Consider the following 25,150-nt stretch of genomic DNA (forward strand, 5'->3'; position numbering starts at 1 on the left):
GCTTGTTTATTCACCAGCATAAAAGCTGGACCCTCTCACAGTGAAGACTGAGACCTCACCTGCAGGTGGATGTACCTGAAGAATTTCCCAGTTACCAGGAATGGCTCTCCAGTCCCTTGCTGTGGCTGGAGCTCCCCAGCTGAAGTGCAGATCTGGATGACAATAAAATATTAGGTGATGTACCTTTCTTAATTACTGTAGGTAATCTTCTGTAGTAGTGATTACGTGCATTGCTTAGTTTATCCTTTTGTAATTCTTTGCTGGTTTAAACTATAGTAAATTACACTTATTTCTTAAAGTTGGTGTTTGTGTCTTTTGTGCTGACCATGTCCACTGGCAGACCAGTGTGATGGTGAATAGAAATTTGCAGTAGAAGTGTAGGGGTGTAGGTATTTTCAAAAAAATGTTGTTCCATCTAAGAAAAGGCAGCTTAGGACTCTGCCTCATCCTTAGCTGACCTTCTTCCATCATAGTAATATTCACAACTAGAAAAGCATGAGCTGTAGATAATACTTATATCTGTGTGCTTCAGTTATATACAGGAACTTTTCTGCAGAGGCAAGGATATTCCTGTATAAAGGAGTCTGATGCTACCATTAGAAAAGCTTTCATCTGTAGGATTTCAAGTGGAATATTTGGTGATGTCAATTCGTCTGATGAATCCAGTCCCTGTTATTAATGCCTTTTCCCCACAAATCTTTTATGTTGAAAATTGCTTTCTCAGGCTTACAGCTATTACTCAAAAGTGAACATTTTTTTTTCTCTGAGGAATGTAAGCAATAAATGCTTGGTTGATACAATGAAGCAATCAAATACAATCTTGAAGATTTAATTTTGTTCTGGACAATGGCATCGCTTTTGCTGGTGTTGGTGTGTTGCTTGGCACCATGGAAAACTAGAATGTTGAAATTCTTTGTGAAAGCATGGCTCCTCCAAATGCCTGGTGTGTCCATAGTGCTTGTAGAAGAGTCACTTTTACATTTTAGAATAACCTCTTGGAGCTCAGTTTTGATGTTGCTTATGACAAACTCAGATTTTTTTTTCTGTATTTAGTGCTTCTGGTTGTTGATATGTGGTGTTTGTCTGCATTAGCTCATTTGTGGTGAGAAGAATTACTTCTTTATTCTTGACCCGTTGACTATGACCGCAGTTCCCATGACGCTTATGACAGTGTTGCTGGGTGCAATTAGTAGCTTTAGGACAGTGGATTGGGACCATTGCCAGATGCCATGGCATGCCTTTTCCTTGATTTTTGTTTTTTGTACTATCCCCTGAATAATTCCATTCCTAAAATGGAATTACATAATTGTAATTTCTCAACTGCAGAATTTCTGGGTTCCCACTAAGATTTAAAGCACATTCAGACATTGATGCTCGTTTCGTTGTTTTTCTAAATTTGTTTTGCCATGGATAGGGTCAGAAAAGACACAGACACCAACTTAAGGAGTAAGGGTAATTTAATATAATATGAAACTGCAAAGAATTACAAAAATATAAGATAGGATAAGCATTAGCTGGGGGAAGCCACTGTCACAGCAAAGGAGTGGAGAACCACTTCTGGTAACTGGGAAATCCTGCAGGTGTTTCCAGCCGCAGGAAACAAGGCTTCTGACTTAGCTGTGAGACAGTCCCATTTTTATTCTGTTAAATAAACAAGCTACCACAACTTCTGGTGTGGGAACATCTGGTTTCTTTCTCCTACTGGGTTTCTTCCAAAGCCTGGCCAGGGCTCAAGGACAAACCATGGGAGTTGTCTTTGATCCTGTACTCCCAACCAAGGCTAGATTTGGCCTTGCCTGGGTTCTAAATACTGAAACCATGTTTTGCCAATGAGCAGATACATATAATATTTGGTTGGAAGGTTCATCTAGAGGTCAACTTTGGCCCAAGGCCTGTTGTTCAGGCCTTAGTACTTCAACATTTCCCTGTTGTTACCATGAGGTGTAATAAATAGAAATCTGCAGCTGTAGTCCTGCATCAAACATCCTTATTGAAATGGAATTTCAAAATTTTTTGACATAAATACTAAAATTGGAAACTTGTGAGCGTAACAGGATGTTCTTTATGTATAAATGGGGGTGCAACAGCTTGAACTTCACCCTACTTGCAGAAATCACCAGTGATGGAGGGGGGGTGGCCATGTTGTTTTTTATGTTGAAGAATGCTGATATCAGTCTGACTGAAACACCTCAAAATTAAACAATAGGAGGATGTGAAGAAACTGGTGTTTCCTGATGGGAACTGGCACTGGCATGGATGTGGGAGACAGATGTTTCCTGATAAAAGGAACCAATGAGTGGTAGTACTAACCATGTATTTGAAATGAATTATGTTCTGCTGACCTAGCCTAGCAATGTAGGACTGACAATCAATCACATTATCCTATAGAAGCCCAAACTCTCTTTTTTATGGTAGGGATTTCTAGCACACCCCTTCTAGGAGAGTGTGTGGAGATTCTTCCTTTAAGTGGGAATGCTTCTTGTGGTAACTCCTTGGGGCTGAGTGAAAGAGATTTGCCCATGGTCATGAGTGTGGGTGACCAAAACCAATCTCTTCTTGACAATTATTAAGCTAGTTTTGAGAATACCAGTTTAATAAATAGTGCACTATAATAACAATTACAGCCTTTTGTACTGAGGAAGGTCATGGAGCAGATCATCTTGAGTGACATCACGCGGCACCTATAGGACAACCAGTGAATCAGGCCCAGCCAGCATGAGCTTATGAAAGGCAGGTCCTGCTTGAACAACCTTGCTTTAAGACAGTTTAGGGGAACACTCTAAAATGAGTTACTTCCCCTTAGTTTTAACCAATCCCATTCCACCAATAAGGAGAAAAAAGTAGAGGAGATATAAGTGGAAAAATAACAGTTTACTTAAAAAAACCCCAAAATAGCAACAGGCAAAACATATCAGTAAGAGCACCAGTTTTTTAGGAAGTTGCTGAAATCTCCCAGACTCCCAGGGAACAAAGAGAAGCTCAAAATGGTGAAGTGATGCCTGCCATGGGGGGAGATAAAGGGAAAATGGTGGCAGCCCCCCTCTCTCCCTTTATCTCTCTGGTGGTGGCAACTCTGGTGGCTGGGACATGGTCAAGGGCTAGAACTTGTGGAGGGACTTTGCCTTCTCCATAGCAGAAGACAGCAAGGCAAAGGCTCTGGGCTGGTGTGACTCAGAGCCTTCTGGCCTCAGCTGGCACTGCTCGTGGGCTGGGATCACCACGCTGTTACAAATGGAGAGGGGAGTTTAAACCAGGCCCTGCCTCTGCCCAGGCCCTCGACAGTAGACAGTAATGTAACTGGGGTGGCCAACACATAAAACTCACTCTTGTTTCACAAGTTCTTAAAAATGGCCGATTAGGTCTATTGCAAAATGAATAATTAATTGAATAGACCAAGGAAAGCAGACATAAGACTTAACTCTCACTTCTTACCACACAGGATAAACAAAGAGACGCTGCTAGTAGATAGAAAATAGAGCATGATTGACATACCTATATTACAGCTAACAAGGAAATAATATAGATTAGGATTCAATATATCTGACCATCCTTGCTGATGGATTGGATGGTAAGATACATTGAATCTTACATCAAATCTTTCCCGTCAATTTCTGGAAAAGTATCTACAAAGATGTGTCCAAGCTTCATAGGAGAAGCTGCCCTACACATTTCCAGGGAGTGTGTGAGAGGTTTCTATCTCTGTAATAATTTGTGTCACTTTTGTAGTTGTAAAGAGCAGTGTCTTTTGGTCAATGACATTTACTTTTCTTAATCTCTTCCCACATCTTCTCTCCAGACCAAGATATTGATTCTTAGTTGGGGGTCTCAGCCCTTCTGGCACCAGCAGTGACCCCCTGCCAGGCCTTTGGCCTTGAGTGGGTTATCTCTTCCATAGGCACCAGCCATCTGGGGTAGAGAGGGACGTTCTGCCACACACATGGAGCTGGGCTGCTCTGCTTCTCTGGGCACAACACTGTGGCTGCAGACAGGTGTTGCAAAATTTGACTGGGAAATGCAGCTTCTTGAGTTGCCATTGTTGACAGTAGAGCCAAAAGGCATGCCAAAGGCAAGAGAAAGCACCTCAACTTTTAAAGACTGTGGGAATGAAGTGTATTCACTTCATGTCTAAACAAAAACCCCACTAACAAACTGAGAAATACTGTTTATTCAGTATTGGATAACACTGAATAAAATCACATTAAGAGTCCTGGTGTTGGGAAGAGACAATGCTGAAAACAAAAAGGAAGGCTGGGAAGGACAGCCTGATGCAACATGAAGGCTACAGGAATAAAACATAACCATCCTATAAACATTTTACTGAAGTCCAAAAAGATTCATGTACCAGCTTTCCTAGATCAGCTAGGTGGGTTACCCTGTTGTAGAAGGAAATCAGGTGTGACAAGCTGACTTTCCCCTCACGAAGCCATGTGCTGGTTGTGACTGATGATTGTTGTCCTCTGAGTGTTTTTCAATGCCTTTCAGAAAAATGTTTTCTATGATTTTACCAGACACTGAAGTGACACTGACAGGCTTCTACTTTCCAGGGTCCTCCTTCTTGCCCTTCTTGAAAACTGGGACAACGTTCGCCAGCTTCCAGTCAGCTGGGACTTCTCCAGATTCCCAAGATAACTCAAAAACCATTAAGAGAGACTTTGCAATGATATCAGCAGCTCTTTAAAGACTATTGGATGAATCCCATCAGGATTTGTAAGAAGTTGATAGGTAAAAGGGGGAAATACAGTGTTGGAAGTGGTGGAATGGGAATTTGCAAAGAGAAGTGACTACTAGTCTACATATGCTTAAGTTTACTGCAAACATTCTGTCATTGATTTGCAATCTGAGATTAAGGCAATTTCCAACAATTTATCTCCAATGTAACTGCAAAGAATTTTGGGGCAGGAAAACTCCTGTGTGCTGGTGCTGTTGTGACATCTAAAATGACACATCTAAAAAGTATCTAAAATACAGTTATAGAGAGGGGAAAATGAGAATTATGGATATTTATGTACTCCTTTCTTTGTGTGTGTTTGGTTGATTCAGGCTGTTTTTCTATAACACCATAAATCAGATGTGCTGAATTAGATTTAAATACTTTAGGTTAAATGAGACATGCTGCTACAAGTCCAGAAGTAGAAATAGGAGAGCAAAGTTTTGCTGGCCTGCAGCTGAACTTTTGTCCTTTCAGTTCTTAGAATTTTCTGTTTGCCGAACTACGTTCTGCAGAGGTACAAAATAGCTGTGACCACAGTGGCTGGCATTGAAGTATGTATGTTTATAGAGTTTTGGTTCTATTAAAGGGAGCTTTTAGCAGTGAATAAGAATATTTTAGAGCTATTGTGAATGCCTCAGTTACACTTGTTGCTGGAAAATGTGGCTGGAAAAGTGGTTTTATTGAAGTAAATTATGTAAAAGTGAGGCTTAAGAAAGTGCCCCGGCAAGGTTTAATCTTACTGTACACATACAGTAACAGTAATAATTCAAAAGTATTAATACATTATCCTAATGTCCTATGATACAAAGTTATGAACAATATCAATCACCTGAGATCTGCAGCTGGTAAAGGGTCTTTCAGCCTCGAGGAGGAACTTAAAGGTGACCCAGCTCAAGGAGAGGTTACAACCATGCAGCTGGGAGAGATCAAAAAAAAGCTCACCTGGGCTTTCATATTTGTGGAATAAAGTGGTTGGCTCTCAGTCAAATTAAATGCCATGGAAAAGGTAGGCATGAAATTCCTTGCACCCACAACTTCATTTGTTCCTTAGTAATTAGTTCTGGAAGAACTACCTGCTATTCATGTCTTATTCACTTGGCTGGTGTTCCCAACTCTTATGCATCAAAGCTCTTTGTGTCTCCCTGTTCCTATGTGGGTTTTCAAAGAATAGGTTGGAACTAGAAAAGTCCTTGACCTGGTCATGGCCTAGGCCTTTACTTCCTTGTAAGCCTGAGCCAAACTGTCAATAATTTGATCAAGGAGTTGAGCTCATTCTTATGACTACAGTCAATCCACTTTATTGACTCTAAGAGTGGTAGTACAGTTACCTCTTGCCTCTGTCATCAGTGTGTGTTGTATTGCACATAAGCGGTGAGAGTACAGTTATTTGATGAGTTGCTTAGCTTAATAATTATAATTAATGCTTGTTAGATACCATTGCACAAACAGATGCTGATATCATTGAATATTTTTAAGAGGAGGAATGGAAGTGTTTGTGCCTTGTACTCCAGTCCCGGGTGCAATGTGTGCACAGCAAGGAATAGAGAGAGTAAGCCCAGCTGACTAAGACCTGGGCCTTTCATGACGAAAGTTTAGAACCTAGAAGGCTCGATATTTGCATTTGGAGGAGGGAGTAGATTGGGTAAAGAAAAAAGACTGCAAGACACTTTCAGAAATACCGTTGGTACTGGCATGCAAAAAGATTCTCTCAAAAATTACCCCAACACTTCACATTCTGGGCAGGACCCTGGCATTTACCAGGAAGATAAAAAGTTCCTGGTGTTCTTTGAGGGTTGAAATTTGGAATCATAGCTTGTGTAAGAGTCCCCTCTATATGTGCTAGGAAAGTCAGCAAGATAATGGTAATGACAGACATCAGGTGTGGGAGAAATTTCAGCTAATACTGCTTGAGCTACCTTAGCATCAATGGCAGGACTATAGCCGTAGCCTGGAGGTAAATGAGTAAAGGTATAATTAATGCCATTCCAAGTACAAGCAAAGTGAGCTTGGTAGGCCTAGTTCGTGGGACACTGAAGGAATGTCTTTAACATCCAAACTGACTGTGCATAGATAAGAGGAAAGGTGGATGGCACTGATTGTTTTGGCAGCTTTTGTGACTGTAGTACGAGGCAGAGAGGGGGCAAAATTTATACCTAGGTAGCTGTCACAGGCAGAATGGAAGCTTCACACAAGGTTTATCACATGTACCCTCCTGATGAGTCACAGGGTGCAGAAAGGATGCCCTTGCTTTCTAACCTCTTCCTCAGAGAGGAGTCTGGGTGTGGCTGGATCCAGTCCTAGCTCCAGACTTACTCAAAGGTTTATGTCTAAAGAATTCCACAGGTGTAGTTGAACCTTTATACAACTTCATCCCACAGGATGGAGGAAGGCAAACCAATTTGAAAAAAATATTTATTTATGTGGTGTTAATACTGATGATAATATTGATCATAATACTAGTTAGACTAAAGGACCTTAATCAGAATTAATTATTAAGCAATATAGATAGTTAACTGTTATTACAGTGACAATAAAGCTGACAAAATAATCAAGTAGAGATTGATGTTGCTCACTCATACCAATGTCTGTGGGCATATCTCTCTAACTCAGCCTTGGGAAATAACCTTGGAGGTGTCCCCACTCAGAGGAGGAATCTCCACACACACTTCTAGAAGGGGGTATGTTAAAAGTGTTGGAAGAACATATAAAACAGTCAAGCACAATAAAACAGTGAAGAAAATAGCAAAGCTCAATATGAGATGGGGCCCACACATCAGAGCATCAGTGATTAGAGCAGACATGGAAACCTGATGGAGGTTTTTGTTGCCATGGCATCAGGTAGGAATGTAAAGTGGGAAAGGATCAGTGCAGTCTTAATACCAGGAAATGTTTTGTACAACTGCTACCAGGTATACCTCCTACCAAGAAATACTGTGTACGGCACAACCACCAAGAACAGAAAATTTGACCACCCACAGCACTTTGCACAATAATGGCTAATAAGGTATAAAAGGACCCTGATTTTGTGTTTAGCTGAGGGATGAAAATTTGACATGAAAATTGCAGGGACACATTTTCCTCGCCCTCTGCAGAAGGGGTGCCTTTTGGTAAGACTTGTCTCCTCAGCTGTGCTGAGTGTTTTGACGTGAGAAGTTGAGCTTGTGATTGCCATTGTATTGTCAGGGCTATATTTAGCTGCTCTGCAGTTTATGCAGATACTGCTGGCACTGCAAAAGAGCAATGTCTGTTGCATTTAGTAAACCATAGTACTTGTGAACCTGGCTGGTTCTTTTGAATGCTAATAGACTATTGGAGCACCCAGTGTCAGGCCTTTAACTATGTATTCGTAACAAGTTTCTGCTGTTAAAAATTGAAACTGGGTTTTTATAGCACTCCACTGTCAGTCAGATGTTTCTGGGCTGCTGTTTCAGTTCAGCAGCCTTTAGCTCAGCAGTGTCAGGTAAATTATCAATACTGTCACTTCTTGGTTGCTTTATCATGAACTTTGTTACATTCTCACATTCCCTGCCAATTTCTGCCAGGAAACATTGTTCCTCACATCCTCAGAATGTTCAGCTTTGGGATTATTGAACCAGGCTGGTCTCAGCATTGTTCTACACCAAGTGCACCATGATCCCCCTTCTCCATCCATCACTGACAAGTTTTACAATCGGGGTATTGTTTGAGCTGCTTTACCCCCACGGAGGCAGAGTGTCCTGCTCCAGTAGCCCTGGTCAGATGCCAGGACCCACTGGACTTGTGAGCTGACTGGCTGGGGCTGTTAAAAGGGGAAGGGGTGCAAGTGAATACTCACTGTTTTTTCAGTGCTCTGAAAAGAGACATGATGAATTTTGGGGCTTGCAGGATCACAGAGTGTTAGCCTGTGATGGGTCACTGGAGGGAGGGAAGGTGCTTCTCAGAGTCCCCAAAGTAGGGGGAGTTTGATTCAAAAGTACCAGGAGATTGTACCTTCCCTGGAACATCGTGGAACGTCTGATCTATGAGTGGTTCTGTCTGTGGAAGTAAAAAACCTAATGCCTCGTAGGCATTTGTAGGCCTTTCTAGTTAAAAATAACTGCAGCATGGCCTCACTGAGTAAGAGTGGCCAAATTATTGGAGTGGAATACTTGTAAAAGGACCTACTGTCTGGAGCTTATCTGAAGCAATCTGTTTGTTACCATTCTTGCTGGTAGCTTACTGCATCTTGCTTATCTGACATGTACCTGTGGTCCTGTGAAAAACAAGGCATGTAACACAGAGATATATAAATACAAACTCTGTCACTGCTCCAGCTGGGCAAGGTTCAACTCAGCAGAGGCTGTTACTTGGCTGCTCTTTGTGGTGCATAGCTCTGCAGCTACATGCAGTGATAAACTGCTGCTGTGCAGACCTGAATAGAATTGTATTGGAGTTACTCCACAGCAGAGGTTAGAACCTCTCAAAAACAGATCCTCAGGCTGGCTAGCTCTTAGGGAAGTTGCACTTGACTGACCTTGGGATGGGCTGAAGGGGCTTCTGTAACCTGTGGGCTACTGCAGAGGGTGAGAGAAGTGGTCCCCTCCTTTATGGTCAACTGAAGGCAGAATTTTGACTGCCATGAGGACACACAGATGATGATGCCATTGATGGTGCCATCTACCTCCAAATGGGAAGTCTCTGTGAGGTGTGCCCTCCATGGCACCTGAGAAGGATCATCAGGTTCTGTCTGGGGTGCTAACTGTATGTCTGATAAGTTTGGGTGACCAAAGGCTGGGGGGTTTCCAGTTGATGAAGTAATGGGAGGGGCACTGGGGCCCTTGCTTAAGCCCTGGTGGGAAAAGGTGCAGCACAGGGGCTTGTTGGCAAAAGCTGGTGAAACAAGTGTTGGGGCTCTGTGTGCCTGTGGAATACCTGGAGCTAAAGAGGCTTTCAAGATTCCTTGGGTCAGGACCCTTTAGCACAGGCTTAAGGGAGTTTTTAACTACACTGACACAAGGGGTTTGGTGGTAACTGTGGCTGCATCCTGACAGAGGAGGCAGGATGACAGAACGAGCATAGCAGAAAATAGTTGGTGGTACATATATGTAAAACCTTATAAAAGAAAGGCTTCGTAAAACATGGTTTAGGCCTTGCTATTTTGGCTAAGCTGGCCTGTTGAGTTCTCATGAGAAAAGAATCATAAGAATGAGAATCAGTTTGCATAACAATCTATTTTTGTGAGAGAACATTTTGCACCTGCAAAAATAAGGAGTCTATCCCATGAGAGTCCATGAAGAAAAAATATAAACATACCTAGAAAGAAAAAAGTTTGATGGACATGTACGCTAGCCGTTACCAAGCAATGAACTGAGTTTCAATGATGAAACTGACCTACTAGATTCCAACATGGTGCCTTCTGTTAGAGATGAGAAGCTTGACTCAGCCAATATATCAAGCAGCAATTCAATTTATTAATTAATTTGGTAACTTATGAGCAAAGACAGCGCTGGGTACAGTGGTGGGGGTTTTCCCCTCCAACTGCACACTGATTGCTGGGTGTGCTGGTATTTATTGATCATATTCATGCATATTCATAAGCTTTCCCCAGTAGTTTCTAGTTCCCATTTTTACGCGAGCTTGCAACAGTTTCTATTTCTACCTTTTGACGTCACAATTCTATACTTTAGGATTGTAAATCTATGATGGTGATATCTGGTTCCTTTCCAATTTCTATACTCTATTGTGATCTATTCCAGGTTTCAATATCCTAGGATGTACATCCCAGGATGTGTGTCCAGATGGTGGGGTCCAGCTTCTATTTTCTAGGATCATTTATCTATGGTAGTGATGTCTAGCTTCCCCTTTTGAAATCATTAATCAGCAACCTTGATGTCCATCTTCCTTTTCCAGGAGCTTGGAATAGGATCACTTCCCTTTCTGTTTAAATCCTGTATACATTCTAAAGCTACAGTTTAAAATCCTTAATACTAAGCAACATTCTAAAGTTATAATTCAAAAGTTCTTATTGCAAAACAGCTTAAGACTTAATTGCAAGTAAAAAATTCTTATCAAAAGCAACATTCTAAAGTTATAATTCAAATACTCTTATTACAAAACAGTTTAAGACTTATAATTGTTATTTGCAACCAAAAGATTGGCTCAAAAGCCTTCTTCCATGCTTTCCTCGGTTGTTTATTAGAACTCATCTTTATAACTGTCCCATGGCTGTGTTCCACACATTTCACAATTACAATTACACAGGTTGCCTTTATTTACCTGACACAAAAGTTTGTATTTCACTTTGTATTTCACACTTCTGATACCATATAAAATGAGCTGTGTGCAATGAAGATGCAGCTATTCTGCTCAAAGAAACAAGTGTCTCATCCATCTCATTCCTATCTCTAACTCACGGTCATAGCAACAAGTTGGGACTCTGTGGTGCTGGGCACCATGTTAGTGGGCTCTAAGTGGGCCAGGACTCTTTAACTAGTGGGTGCTGCTGGGCCTCAGATGGAAACTCACAGGACTTTATCTGGTACACAGGGGCTACATCTAAAGAATTATTGATAACCAGCTTACTTGTGTTTAATCCCAAATTTGTGGGACTGCCCCAGGAAATAGTCAGGTCAAGGCCTTGGTCATCTCAAGGCCTTTATCTTTGAACATATATTAGTGTAGTTTAGCTCAAAACAACAGGACCATTCTTGGGGATGGTCCTGTGTGGTTCCTCTAATAGTAATTCCTGTAACACACAACTCAGATGATGGCTTACAAGTATTTCAATTTATGTCCATTACAACCTCCACCCCTGCTCTTTTTGGGACAGGTTATAGGACTTAACATTGCAATGAACCCCTCCCCTTGTCTCCAGCCTGGCTTCAGCAAGGGCTTCCTAATTTTTTTTTTTGGTCTTGACAGTGACAATGATTGGATTTTACTCTTAGTGAAGTTGTGTGCTGCATGTAGTCAAAGTTCCTCCTCTAGCAAGGATTTTACAGTTACTGATGGTTGGTATCTTTGTCTTGTTTGCCTCTCTCGCAGTTACGTGCCCAGAAAATGTAAATATCTTAAGTTTCCTCACCATTTGTCTAATTCAAGGATGTGATTTTGTTTCATCCCCAATCATTTTTCAGGAAATACCCAGTGAAACATTAGCAGCCTGAAAGCTTTACCTTGGATGCAAAAGCCTGTTTTCTTCGCTGAGATTCCTGCATCACTGTAAGTATTGCCTGGACACTGATGTTAATGTTTTTTATGAATTTCATATGCCACTTCATTTTCCTGTCTTCTTTTGTTATTGGTATCTTATGAGAGCAGAGAAACTAAAAGAGTGAAGAAAGATAGAGCTGTCTTTGAATCTTGAAAATAACACCTACAAAATTATAACACTGGGTCCTTTATTTTTTATATGTTAGATATGAGTGATACTTTTGATTCTCAAAATTGAAATTAGAAGAGTTTTAAAATCTAGAAGAGCCCATGAAGGAAAGTTAGGAGCCTTGGTGATTTGGGAGAAATGGCATAAAAGATTCTGTTTAGAGACTGTCTAACACCCTGCACAAAGCAAGGTGTTTGTTCTGTGCTAGCTGGGTTTGACCATACTGAGAAGAGCTTGTTGAGATGCAGACAAACATTCATTCTTGTAGTTTGTCATGGGGGCTTTTGTGCGTTTTTTGTGCATTTTTGAAGGCTGAAATAGTGTTTGGCTTTGAAAACGCTGTCTCTAAAAACTTCACAGAGTAACATGCTCACCCATTTGGGTTTGTTGGGTGTAGCAATGGGGGACAAACTACCTGGACCGCCTTATGCATCCAAAAGAGATCAATTTATTGTAGAAATCACACCCTTTTTATACCTTTAATCTCTACCTGACATAACTGAAACCAATCTGAGACCTAAGAGAACTTAACAGAAAGGTGGCACCGATTGGCTGGCTCAGCTGCAGTGCTGCTGTCCATGCGTCCTATCATCCAATCAGCTTCCTGCTCATACGCTGTCCACGTGTTCCTCCAGCCAATCACAACCTCGCTCCCAACTGTCACTCAGCTGCTGTGGCAGTGATATCCCCACTGCTTGGCCCGGCCCCCAGTGACAGCTGTGCTATGGCAGTGCCTGCCCTGGGGGAGCCGCCCACCTGCTGCTGGCAGCCTTGTGCCTCAGAGGAGTGCGGCTCAGCTGCTTCTGCTGCCAGTGGCCCCGTGCTCTGGCTGCTGCTTCTGGGTGGATGTACGATACAAATGTTCCGGTGGCAGCACCGGGCCGGCTGTGCTGTTGTCACTGGGCCATGCTTTGTGTGTGACGTTGCCGTACTTGATGGGCTGGCAGTCCCTGATGTGCCTGTGGCTGTGCTGCCATGGGGATAGGGCTGCAGCAGAGGCTTGCTTGGGGGGCTCCTGGTGCTGCGGGCCACCTGCAGCGAGCCGAGCACTGCCAACATGCCTGCCAGGACTGTCCTGAGCCCTGCTCACCCCGATCCCTGTCCTGGGGCCGGCCAGCTCTGACCCCTACATGTGTGTCCGGAGCCCAGAAGTGCACAGCTAAAGCTGCTGCCAGAGAGTTAGTTAGTTAGTTATAAGCAGCAGTTCCCACATTTCGGCATGCTCTGACCATATCTGCAAATGTGTCACATACATCACAAATATGTGGATTATGAACAGCAAGCACTGCTTTTCTACAATCTTCATTCGTGTTTATGAAAGCAAGTTGCTGCCACAGAATAGTTCTGGCCTCATCATTGTTGACTTGTCGGGAGAGCGTGGCATGCAGTCTGTCCAGGAGCTGCATGAACGACTCCGCTGGATCCTGTAAAATCTTAGCAAAAGAAGATTAGGATCAATACCCGTCCCCAGAGTCGCCGCAGGGCCTGCAGGGCTAGGTGAGCAATGGTATCACGTACATCATGTGGGTAGGCTGCCTGTGCTGCAGGGACTGCGGAAGCATTCTCTCTGCTCAGCTGCGCAGTGGCAATTGGTGAATTTCTGTCCTGCAGCACTTGGGCTGTACACAGCTCTCGGTAATCGGTTAGCCAGACTGCAAACTGCGCTGCTGTTGGGATAATTTTCATTATGCTTTTCCAGTCGTGGGGAGTGAGGACGTATGTGGTACTGATGGATTCTAGGTAGGTTAGGGCGTGATGGGAGGATAAGGCACTTTCTTTTAGTAGCATCCCCAGTTCTTTAATTACTTTATAGTCTAGCTCTCGGTACGCTGGGTGCTGGTTTGGCACATATATTACCGGGCAGGCTGTAGCGACTGCGAATTTGCCCTCCTTCATGGTGTCTTCCCAGCATTTTTGCCATCGCTGGACTACTGTGTTGCCCTTTTGGGCAGGGAGTGAGCCCGCTGCCTCCTCGCGATGTGGGAATTCTACACTGAGGGGCCAGCCACGCAGGGATTTTTATCGGAGTACGGCAGTTCTGCAGGGCTTGGGTTAATCTCAGGATAAGGCAATTCTGCAGGGTTTGAGTCAATCTTGGGGTCGTCTATGGGTTCTGGTGGTGCTGAGGGTTCAGGGGAATCAGCTTCTGAAGCTGTGTAATGGCTGACATTCGTGTGACTTCCTTTAATAGCTGCTGTGATTGTCCCTGATGTAGTGAAAAGTCTCTGTCCTACCGCTTGCCAGGTTTCTGATTGAAGGGGTCCATTACAGGGAAAATGTTTAATGTGATTAGACACCCAGTCCAGCAGGGGGCTTAGTTTCACATCAGCCATATTAGCAGATTGCTGATGTAGGAGCCACCGTACCTGGCCCAAGCTCCTGCTTTGTTCCAGGGATATTCCACCTCCCGTATTTGCTTCCACTGGTCTATTCACCGTCCAGGTGAGGTGTGCACACTTTTATATTCCTGAGTTCCTTCCTGAACTCTTCCCGGATCCTTCCCTGGATCCTTTTCTGGACTCTTCCCGGCTCGTTCCTTGACCTAGTGGGAGTTGCAGCTGGAGCAGACTGCACACCCTGCACCACCTTATAGGTCCCAATTTGGGCCAGCCATTTGTAGCAGTGGGGAACAAAGTGACACAGACTCCCTCATGCAGCTGAAGGAGATCAGTTTATTGTAGAAATCACACCCTTTTTATACCTTTAATCTCTACCTGACATAACTGAAACCAATCCGAGACGTAACAGAATTCAACAGAAAGCAGGCACCCATTGGCTGGCTCAGCTGCCATGCTGCTGTCCACGCATTCTACCATCCAATCAGCTTCCTGCTCATACGCTGTCCATGCGTCCTATCATCCAATCAGCTTCCTTCTCATATGCTGCCCACGTGCTCCCCCAGCCAATCACAATCTCGCTCCCAACTGTCATTCACTTAGCGTGTTCTGGCTCCTAACTGCCTCTCACCCCTCCACTGGCTTCCAGCCGTCCTGCCTACAGCTGTCCCTGTCCCACAGGGCCTTCTGGGAAGCATAAGCCTTAACCACTTTGATAATTATAGCCCCACATCCTACAGTTGGTAATCCATGTGCATTCTGGAATATAACACATGAAGACGTAGAGATATGTGACTCTGTCAGCTCTCGAAGGTGTAAATACTGCAGTAGCAGAAGTGTTGCTGTCATCTCCGTGCTTTATGCCTTCTCCCAGCTGAGTAAGTTAATGCTACCAACAGAATTAGGGCCTCTTTGCTTGTAGCTCACTAGTGGCACAGTCATACTTCTCAAAATTAAACTAATGGGCCACGTTATTATGAGAGATTTTTACTAAACTGAAATTAACTTTTCCATTTATGTTGTTGTATTTAAAGGTGAAATTGAAATTGAGTCTTATTGTCTGAAAACCCTGGCCTATATTTTATTCTAGGAAATTTATTCTATAGATATATTTATTTTGTTTAGCTCTGAAGTATTGTATATTGTGTCATTTTATACACGTGCCTTGGGGTTTTTTCCATTGTTTTTGGATGAAGATGGTAAATAACAGCAATCTACTGTTAAATTGAAAGGCTGATAGATAATAGAATTAGCAGAATAATGTGAAGGTTTTGTTAGTCATTAGATAGTCAATAGAGTTGTTAGTTGCTTTTCTTTTTATACTTTAACTGTGTTCTGGGAAACAATTCATGCAACTTGACACTGACAGTATTGATGTCCATGGGTTGTGCTAGTGGGGTTACTCTCCTACCCAGCAATTTAGGTTCAACAGTTCTGTTCATGATGCATTCTAAATCACTTCTTAGTAAGTGAAATAGGTCTTGATCAAAAGGCTGTAATTTTGTAATTTTTTTTTTTTTTAGCATTTTGATTTTTCCTGAAGAAAAAGAAAACAAGAAAAGATGGACTGGAATGTAAGGCCAGTCCAGAATGCTGATGTAAATACAAACCTGCAAAGTGAAGGAGCATGTTTCACTCCGTTACTTCCTAATGGACATGCCTTTCCTCAGACAAATGCCAACCCCTCTAAAAATGCATGCACTCATGCTCAAAATAACCAAATAGTGTATATGCCAACTGTCAATGTTGCCTTCCCTGCTGTAAATGCTGAAAGATTTAAAACTTCAGATCAAACCTCACCAGGAGCATCTGTAACTGGTAATAATTTTTTCATGTCAAAATACTCAGTTAAAAGACATCAACAAATGTACGTAACAGGTCTAAAACCTCCCATTCAGAATTCACCTTTGCGGCCAGAGATGACACCAACTTCTTGGCCAGTCTCTAATCCTTACAGTTATCCCTGCAGAAATGTACCCCCCCTGTCCTCTCAAATGAACACGGGAAATAATGTAAGGAACGTACTTGGAGAGCCTCAGTACACCAATACCAGCGCTTACACCATGCAACCGGAAATGCTGCAGCATAATTCCCTGAGACTTGGAACACTACATCAAGGTGGCATTCATCCCCAGAATAATTCTTTTCCTCTTGGTACTTCCGGGCAACATGTCCAACCCCAAATATTTAATTCCAATAATCAGTGTAAAGTTTTGTATTCAGTGAATCAAAATACTGGGACAAATGTACAGATGCCACAATTTCAGCAGAGTCAGACAGCACCTGCTCTAGGAGCAGAAGCTCCTAGAGGATGTTCTGCACCATCTTTGTTGCCTGCGAACTGTGTTTCAAGACCTGCTGCACAATCTTCAATGGGTGTACCACAGGAAATGCAAAATGTACCTAATGGATACAACATTAACCAGCAGAGGTGCTCACTGGATCCAAAAAATGCTCCTGGGTATAACAGTATTCAGCAACACTGTCAGCCGCAGCAATCTGGAGAAGTCAGTCAATCCGTCAGGAATGTCTGTAATCCAAGTGCAAGTGTGACAGAAAATCGGTCTTTTAGTGAAAGTTCTGTGTCATCCCCTGGCATTCCCAAAGAACTGCTTGATGTTGTGAAAGAAATAGAAGCTCTTTCTTCAAAGCCACTGAGTGATCCTGCTTCAGTTCCAGAGAGCCAGACTAGTAGTTTGATGAATGGGCCTGTTAATGCTCAGATTTCTTCAGCGGCAGCAACACATGGAGTAGGAATTACAAAGGAGAGACTAGCCTGGGAGGCTGAAAAGCTGAAATGTCTTAAAAAAAGGGTTGTCCTGCTTGAAACAGTTCATAATTATAAAAAAAAAATCTATCATGAAAAAAATGCTCTTCCTCTTCCTCCTAGTTATCCATGTTCTCCTTCTAATTGTCTTCCATGTGTACCCAAACAAAATGTACAACCTTCCCCATCTGAAGCAGTGAGGACAGAGAGGCCCACACTCATGGTTTCACGTGAAGAGAGAAATGACAAAAACCTTGCCAGTGCTGATAACAGAAGATTGGAGGTGACTCAAAGTAACCCTCAGGTGAAGCAGGGAAGTCTTTCATCAAGCTTCACTCCTATTCCCTCTCAGAGCAAAGTCCCAGCTCAATTTAATAATCCTGAGAGCACTGTGGAACAAAGAGATCTGCACGCCTTGGCCTCCTCTCAAGGAACTGTGACTTCCTCAAACAATGCTTCGTGTTTTACTCAAGCAGGGAGCTCTGTCAAGACTGCATCAAAGACTCTGCAAATTGGCCCTGAGAACTCATCATTTCTTCAGTTTGTATTGAGCAGCACAAATGTGCTGAAAGAGAAGACAGCTGGTGCTACTGCTGATAAAATACTGACGAATCTCCTGTGTAGTGAAAAACCACTGCTCGATACATCTGTCTCAGGTGGAAGCTTGCTAAGAGACACTAGTGAGAAGAATGTAGAAAGTCTGAAAGGTGAGCAGGCATCTGTGGCTCACACAAAGTCTCCTGCATCAGAAACATCTGCATCTGGTGATGCTCAATTGCAGACTGAGATAGCTCAGCAAAAAACGCCGTTTACTGAAAATGCATCCTGTAGCCAGAGCAATTGTAGTTACTCTATGGAAGAGCTGGTTGCATGCCTGCGCTTGTGGGGGAAGTATCCACCAGAATCTGTAAGTGTGGAAAATAAACAGTCAAATGAAAGCCCCACAGCAAATCAGGTTTCGCCCTCCAATCAAAACACAAAGAAGGGAGAAAAAAAAGATGTTCTGGCTAGCATGGATGAGGCTGTTTTGCCCGTAACAACTACCTCTGTGGGACAAAAACTTGATACACTGACTCCCAATTTGATAAAAAATTTTGAACCTCAAGTTGCAGTTGTCTCTCCTTTAGTACTTTGTGAACAAAAAACATTAAATGAGCAGGCAGGCAAGATCCCAACACCTGAAGGTAAAACCTATCCAGCGATCAACTTGGGGAGCACATGTAGCTTGCAAGAAGAGGGGGAAAATGGTTTAAGTGTGGCAAATACTGCCAAAGGAACAATAGAAAATGCTTGGTCATCACCCAGTGATTGTGTTCTGGAACAAAAAGTGGACTCAGATTTGCAACAGATCAAAGTAGGTGATGAAAACCAAAGGAAAGTTAGTCAATCTGCACAAGAGGCAAGAAGAAATCTGCAGCTTGGATTACAAAACAAGGCTCCTCTTCCTGAATCAGGCATAAATTTTTGTAGTCAAATCTCTCAAGAAGGTACAAGAGACCATGAAGACAAACAAGGTGTGTTAGAGGCAGGAGATACATCCACAGCTGTGCTGGAAAATGACATGTTTTGTATTTCTAGTGTATGCTCTCTTGTTGAAGGTGATAAATTTTATAACCCACAAATAGCAGGCATGTTCAAGTCAATTTATGAGACACAGGCATCAGAAGGAAATGTGTCTGGTGCAAGGCAAAAGGAACAACATCCAGAATTGAATAAAACTGAGCTGAGCAATAACATTGCCCAAAGAGAGAGCTTGCTGCTAAAGATGTTGGAAGAATCATCAAGTCATTTGGAGAAGGAAAGCGGTGGCAATCCTCTTAAAGCAGTTTCTACCTCTGAACAAAACATGTCATTCAAGGCATCTTTCAAGCATCCTGAAAATTCCTTAGAAAGTCTTGCTAATATAAATCAGATGTTAGCTCAAAATTCACTGGATTCCTCTAGCAGCGTAACTGCTAAAACAAATGCACCTGCTGTTCCAGGAGGCCACAGTAAACAAAATTCCATGCCCAGTAAAAATAGCACGGAAAAGGATGTGAACTTTTTTGGAGCAAAACCTAGTAAATATCTAAAAGATCAGCTGCTTGCTCTAATGAAAGAGTTTCCATATGGCATTGAAGGTGCTGATATGCTAACAAAAGAAGCAGCACAAAATTGTTCAGTGGCTGAAGGGACAGAGAATCAGTCTCAAAAAGAGGTTAAAATTTGTGACAAGAATTCTCATTTGAAGGACCCAGTAAATCAGACTAAAATTGCAGCGTTAAGATCTGATCAGGTTCAAGAACTGTCTCCTGGGCACAACCAGTGCCCCTCTAGTGACAGCAAGAGAGAAGTGAGTCAACAGTTAGAAAAGGCTTCAGCTGACAAGGACAACCTTGAAGGCAGGGTCCAGCCTAGTCAGGATCTATGTGAGAAGGAAAAAACCCCACAAGAAACTTCTAACCCCAGTGAAAAAAGTGAAGATCGCTCTTTAATGGGTGGTGTAGCTGTAGCTTATAAAACACCACACTGTCCCTCTCAATTAGAAACATCTGGTTCAGAGAAAAAGGATTGTCAGCTTTCAAAAGCTGAAAATACTGACTCTGCAGAGACAGAAGAAAACAACCGTCAATCTGATACCTTGAAAAAGGAAAACCGTGCAGTGGGAGACCTGACAATTTCTGAAAAAATCCCAGACAGTATTAGCAAAAATAAAGATATTTGCAAATACACTTCCGAAATGAACAAAAAACCTATGTTGAAGGTGGATAATGAATGCAAACTGCCTACCACACAGCAGGAAAAAACTGGACCAGTTAATTCCTTTGAAAACCAGGATGCTGATAAATACATAAGCAGCAGTTCGAAGGAACATCTGCAAATTGACAAAGGAACCCAAGTGTCAAGTAAAGAATTTAATTTTTTCAAAAAAGAACACCAGACAGCCTCCCAGGAGTTACCGGAAAAAACTGATCATACATATGCAGACACCATGGCAAAGTTGTCCATAAAGAAGGAGAGAGTTTTCAAAACTGAGTCCCTTTCAAAAGATACAACCAAATCCGGTTTGATCATGAAATCCAAAACAGACATTCACCAATCTGTGAAGTCAGAAACTGTTGAAATTAAGCACTCTGAAGTCAATCAAGGGCAAAAAATTAAAACTTGTGAAGAGAACTCAGCTGAAGAACAAAACTGTAAGGAACAAAAGGAGGTGCTTAGGCAAGACGTAGGAATTAGTGTCAAAGAGCAAGTGAAATTACCAGCAGAAATAAAACATAAAAAATTGAGTAGTTACCGAGCTGATGCTGTAAAATTCTCAGATAGTAGCACTGTAGGCTTCAAATCAAGACACACAAAATATTCTCAGCATAAATCTGTGAAAGTTCATCCTTTGCAGGAGCAGCCATACAAACGGAAGTTGAAGGAAAATATGGTTGGGAAGAGAGAATTTAAGAAAGCAAAGCTGGAAGAGGAAAGACTGAAACAATCCGAAGGAAAGAGTTCTAAGCAGCTTGCACATAATTGCTTGCTAAATGCTGACAAAGTTAAAAAACTGAATGGAGAAAATGGTTGGAAACCAAGGAGTTCCTTAGCAGATTGCTCTGTGCTTAAACTGCAGAGAAAAAGGGCTCGATCTTCTAGCATGTCTAAAAACTTCTTTTCTAGCAAAGAAAGAACTCTTGACGGTCAAAACAGAGACAAGTGCTCTGAGAAAATGTTTCCTGATAAAAATCTTCTATACTTAAACAGAAGAAATAACAGACTAAAGCTGCATCTTCAAAAGGAACCCAAGAAACACTACCTGAACAGAGTGGCATTTAAACGTACAGCACAGGAGCGCATCTATCTGACAAAATTAGAGACATCACCTGTCAGACCTGTCTGGCATAGAACCACCAAAGTGTCACAAAGCAGCGACTCAAAAAACGATGTGTCTGTCTCGACAGTTGAGAAATCATGCAAACAGGAAGTCCTTGAGTTCAAGCTGTGTCCAGAGATACTGTTCAGAAATCCAGCCCCTGGTGAAGAAAGCTTAGCTGCAAAGACTTCTCCAGAAAGAGATAAAGTCGTTGTAGAAGGTATGATGGTCTCTTAAATATTCATTTGTAAGTAAAAACTATGTATTCATTTTTAAATTCGTGTTGCACAAAGCTACAGACAGTGAAAACATGGGACTGTAGAGGCTGAAGGCTGAGATATCCTAACTTGCTCTCTGACAGACCACAGCTGTGTCTTCAGCTGAAAAAGAACATGGGAGTTTTCCTTCCATTTTCTGTAAGTCTTAGAGAATGAAATTGGAATACTTTAGAGCATGGCAGTTTCAAGTAACTTTGGGAGAAGTCATTCTGCAGTACTTGTAGAAGTTAGCTTGACATGGTTGTAGAAAGTAGATTCCCTTGGCATAGTTACCAAAGGTGATCTGATCTGTATTCACTGTTCACCTGGTTGTGCATAATCTGGCTGGTCAGAGGAGGGAGAGATCTTCTGTGACACTGAGGAATAGAGTGGGCTTAGGCCAGACATACCCTGCCCATAGTCCCCATAATCTTTGCCATCTTTGCTTTAAACATCCATTTTCCCTTCTCTTCTTCCCTACCCCGTTTTTCAACATTTTACATGGTGCATTCTGAAGCATATTATGTCAAATGTTGTATTTTATTTTTCTTAACCTGTATATATCAGCCCTTGGAGTCATTTTCATACCCAAAGGAAATTTCCTTTTGAGCGCGCTAGTATATGTGTTAGAATTTAATGCTGAATAGAGGCCAAAACTTGTGATAAAGGAACCTCAGAAACATTTTTTGAAAATTTCTTTTTAGGTGTCAAGAGTAAAAAAGAAGATTGGTTAAAATGTGAACCAGTGAAGCAAAAGAAACTGGAAGAGGTCTCTACAGGTGAAGTGACTTCTGAATGTCCCATTTGAAGTACAAGTTAAATCCTCTTTGCTTGGTTTTAGATGTTCCTTTACAGTAGTAAACTTTAATAAAGCATTTTAAATTATTATTTACTCATTCTCCTGATTAAATGGATACCACAGAATAGACTTACAAGTCTCAAAGATTTGTGTATCTTTTTATTGCTTTATGAATATGTTGGAAATGTTGAAATTTTCCTGTGCCATTAACTTGGATGTAGCACTATTAACAGCATTTAAATACAGTTTTAAATTGTATATAAAGACTCTTTCATGCTTTATAATATAGAAAGTGATGTAGCGGAATCTAGTGCAAAAACAGAAAGTGATTTTTTAAATAAATCTGGCTTTCACAGTACGTTGCTGCTGTCCACACATAACACCTGTGCTCATAAGTTCCAGGACCTGTGTGTCCCAGTAGTCTGGACAAGATAATCTGTATGACACCCAGAGAAAAAGTGGGGCCACTATTACATCTTCCTCATTTCTCTTGAATGGAAAATTGCTTTTTGGATGGTCTTTTATACCCTCTAGGAATCAACTGTCACAACAGTGGCAACTTTCATCTCAGGATCTTGTTTGTTCCATCCTTTGTGAATCTTGGGTGAGGTTGCTCCCAGCTGTCCTTGTTTCTTTGCTTTAGGTACCTCTCTAGCTCTAGTTTTGTTTTTCTAGTGGTCTAACAGGAAACAAAATGCATTCTGTAGCCTTGTTGCTATCTGCTTCTTAGCTTTAGAACAGAGGGCTTGCATGCTGATACTTGTGGTGTTGCAATTAACATAGTTTGCAACCTTTGCATCTTTTGTTGCTGTTGCCTGTGTCCTTGGGCTTTGGTCTGCCATCATTTTAGCTCTTCCTCTTGCTTCTTCTCTTCCTTTCACAAATGCATGTTTTCTGTCATACCTTTCTTAATACTCTCCAGAAATCTCTCCTGTGAAGACACCCAAATAGCCATTTTGTGCTTAAAGATGCATTGGAGATTGTTTTAAATCTGGAGTGCCTGGTGCTTTAAGAAGGAAGTTTGTGGCATCCTTTTTGACACTGGAAGGTCTTAGGTGCCACATGCATAAGGAGTAGAGTCCTTTGAGACTCTTGCTTTAACATGCTTGTCCTGTCTTGCAGCTGAGGACAGTATTCCCCTTGATACAGCTATACAGATCCTGGAAGGAGATGGAGAGACTCTTCACATTCCTGTCAAAGACTCAAAAGAGATGTTTCAGACCTACAGGAAAATGTATCTGGAAAAAAAGATGCAAAAGTCTTGATAGCACTCCTGTATCAAAGGTCTTACTGAGAAAAAAAATGCCAACACTAAAGATGATTTTTTTTCTGTTTACTTCATGTTGCTTAATAATTGTAAAAGCCCACAGTTTTATGGTGGGTGTTGAAAATTTCCTTCCCTTTTTCCTCATATTTGTGAATAATTACCATCTTATTCTGTATTTATTGTCCAAATATCCTTTGGTGCTGTAAATGCTGATTTAAACATATTGTTTCTTTTGGCATTTTTGATTCTATTTTTTTTTTTTAAGATAGAGTAGCTCATTGAATCTTGACCAAAAAATAACAAACTCATTTAAACTGTTTTCTTTCCTGATTCTCAAAAACTTCTACTTATTATACTTTCCATTGCTGGCAGTGGAAAAATACTTCTGCTGCAAAGGGACTGCAGTGGATTCCCAAGCATTACTATTCTGTTTCCCACTCAGAGTAGTCTGATGGTTTTGCTTCTTAAAAAGGCTTTCTGTTTTTGTAGAAACTTTTTTTTCCTAAGCTGGGAATAGAAATATAAACCCCTCAATGCAAGCATACAGATCAGGGGCATTTATGAAGTATTTATGCTGCTACCCAGTTTTGTTACATTTGTTTTTGTGGAGCTTGTATGGACTGAACTCTGAGTTCTTAGTTTGAACACAGTGTTGCAGACCGTTAGTTTACTGAAGACTTCTCTTGCTTGTCTTTCTCTCTTTCTTTGCACTTCTATTGTTGAAGTGCAGGGAGTTCGAATTCACTCTTGTCTCTGGATTATGTTGTTGAGTTCAGCTAGACTGTAATATAATTTCTTTGTTTATAAAGTGTTAGATAATGTTTGCTTACACATTCACTGTGACATAACAGTTGTATTTGTCATTGGCTATCTTTTGTTTAAGTGCCTTTTCACTGTTATTCAAAATTTTAAATCAAATCATATTTTTACAGAGATTTGGTACTTGATTCTATCTTACTAAACCTTTTTGCTGAACAAAAAACCTGTAGATACTTTACTGAACAATTTTTATACTTGAAATAAACTTTTGAGGACTACATCTTGTCTTTTTTTTTGTTCTAAAAATATGAAGTTGTGCTTATTGCAGTTAGTTAGGCATTGAAGATATTCCTGTAGGGGAAATGCAGCTTTAAAATAAGTGATGGATCTTCCTTGTTAAAAGGAGGTAGTTGCAATTTTATTAGTTTCTTTCTCTCTCTGGATGCCAAACTATTAGTCTGTGGGGAATGTTGCCACTGGAGGATTTTGTAATAATGTTGTCAACTCTGAAAAGGTTTTTCATTTTCTTGAGAGTTTAGTTATATGTATTATACTGCCCTCATGAAGGAAGATTTATTGCAGCCTTAAGTGTACCCAGTACAAGCAACACAGAATTCCTGTCAGGAATTAATTCTGAGTTTTGTTCTGCATACTGATACATGAAGCTGACATAAATGCTTGAGTGAATTCTTTTCAGTAGGAAATTATTCAACCCATTGACCCATGATGTTTATGTTCTAAATATTTGGAGAGGTCTTCTCACTGATCTTGTGCATCCAATAAGCAAGAATGCCAGTTTTGAGTCCCAGTGGAGGCAGCTGTGTCTTCTTCCTCCCTTATACCAAGAAGTAGATCTCTGTGACAATGTTTACATGGTGATTTGTGCCTACACTGATTTGGTATGGCTGGGATCTTTGGGATAGACTTTTTGCTGATACTGGAATCTCTTTGGTAAATTGCTGTGGTTCATAAGTTGGCCACTATCCATTCAGACAGCTGCTGGAAGGAAAACATCTGTAAGGAGCAGTGTTAGGGCTGCAAGGAGTACCTACAGAGAAAAGCCTGGAGACCATC

At 41.5% G+C, this 25,150-nt stretch overlaps 2 protein-coding genes across 10 annotated transcripts in view; one reads left to right on the forward strand and one right to left on the reverse strand.

Annotated features, from left to right (window-relative positions):
- RESF1 (retroelement silencing factor 1) overlaps positions 1-24,354 on the forward strand; it is a 28,985-nt gene extending 4,631 nt beyond the window's left edge. For 5 of the 9 annotated variants that reach the window (XM_053978415.1, XM_053978411.1, XM_053978414.1 and 2 more), the window contains 4 exons: positions 11,806-11,890; positions 15,910-21,214; positions 21,956-22,030; positions 23,173-24,354. In XM_053978415.1, coding sequence (XP_053834390.1) covers positions 15,949-21,214; positions 21,956-22,030; positions 23,173-23,315 — 5,484 coding nt within the window. In that variant the 5' untranslated portion in view covers positions 11,806-11,890; positions 15,910-15,948 and the 3' untranslated portion in view covers positions 23,316-24,354. Of the gene's footprint in view, positions 1-4,544; positions 4,723-11,805; positions 11,891-15,178; positions 15,265-15,909; positions 21,215-21,955; positions 22,031-22,406 lie in introns of those variants that run through there. The other 4 variants (XM_053978412.1, XM_053978409.1, XM_053978417.1 and 1 more) reach the window with 3 other exon arrangements.
- LOC128807822 (uncharacterized) lies at positions 12,053-14,944 on the reverse strand. The gene is made up of 2 exons (XM_053978438.1): positions 13,569-14,944; positions 12,053-13,483 (listed from the first exon to the last, which is right to left on the reverse strand). The coding sequence occupies exons 1-2, from the start codon at positions 13,944-13,946 to the stop codon at positions 13,238-13,240; spliced, it is 624 nt and encodes a 207-aa protein (XP_053834413.1). The 5' UTR covers positions 13,947-14,944; the 3' UTR covers positions 12,053-13,237.
- Positions 24,355-25,150: the final 796 nt, after the last annotated feature.

This window comes from Vidua macroura, chromosome 5, assembly GCF_024509145.1.
Source record: "Vidua macroura isolate BioBank_ID:100142 chromosome 5, ASM2450914v1, whole genome shotgun sequence".
Classification (NCBI taxonomy): Eukaryota; Metazoa; Chordata; class Aves; order Passeriformes; family Viduidae; genus Vidua; species Vidua macroura.

What these genes read in the sequence shown, in the direction of transcription:
- LOC128807822 (XM_053978438.1), bottom strand. Translation starts at nt 13,946, where the DNA reads ATGAAGGAGGGCAAATTCGCAGTCGCTACAGCCTGCCCGGTAATATAT. An exon ending in AGGCAGCCTACCCACATGAT is followed by an intron (nt 13,484 to 13,568) that starts GTACGTGATACC and finishes TCTTTTGCTAAG; the next exon opens with ATTTTACAGGATCCAGCGGA.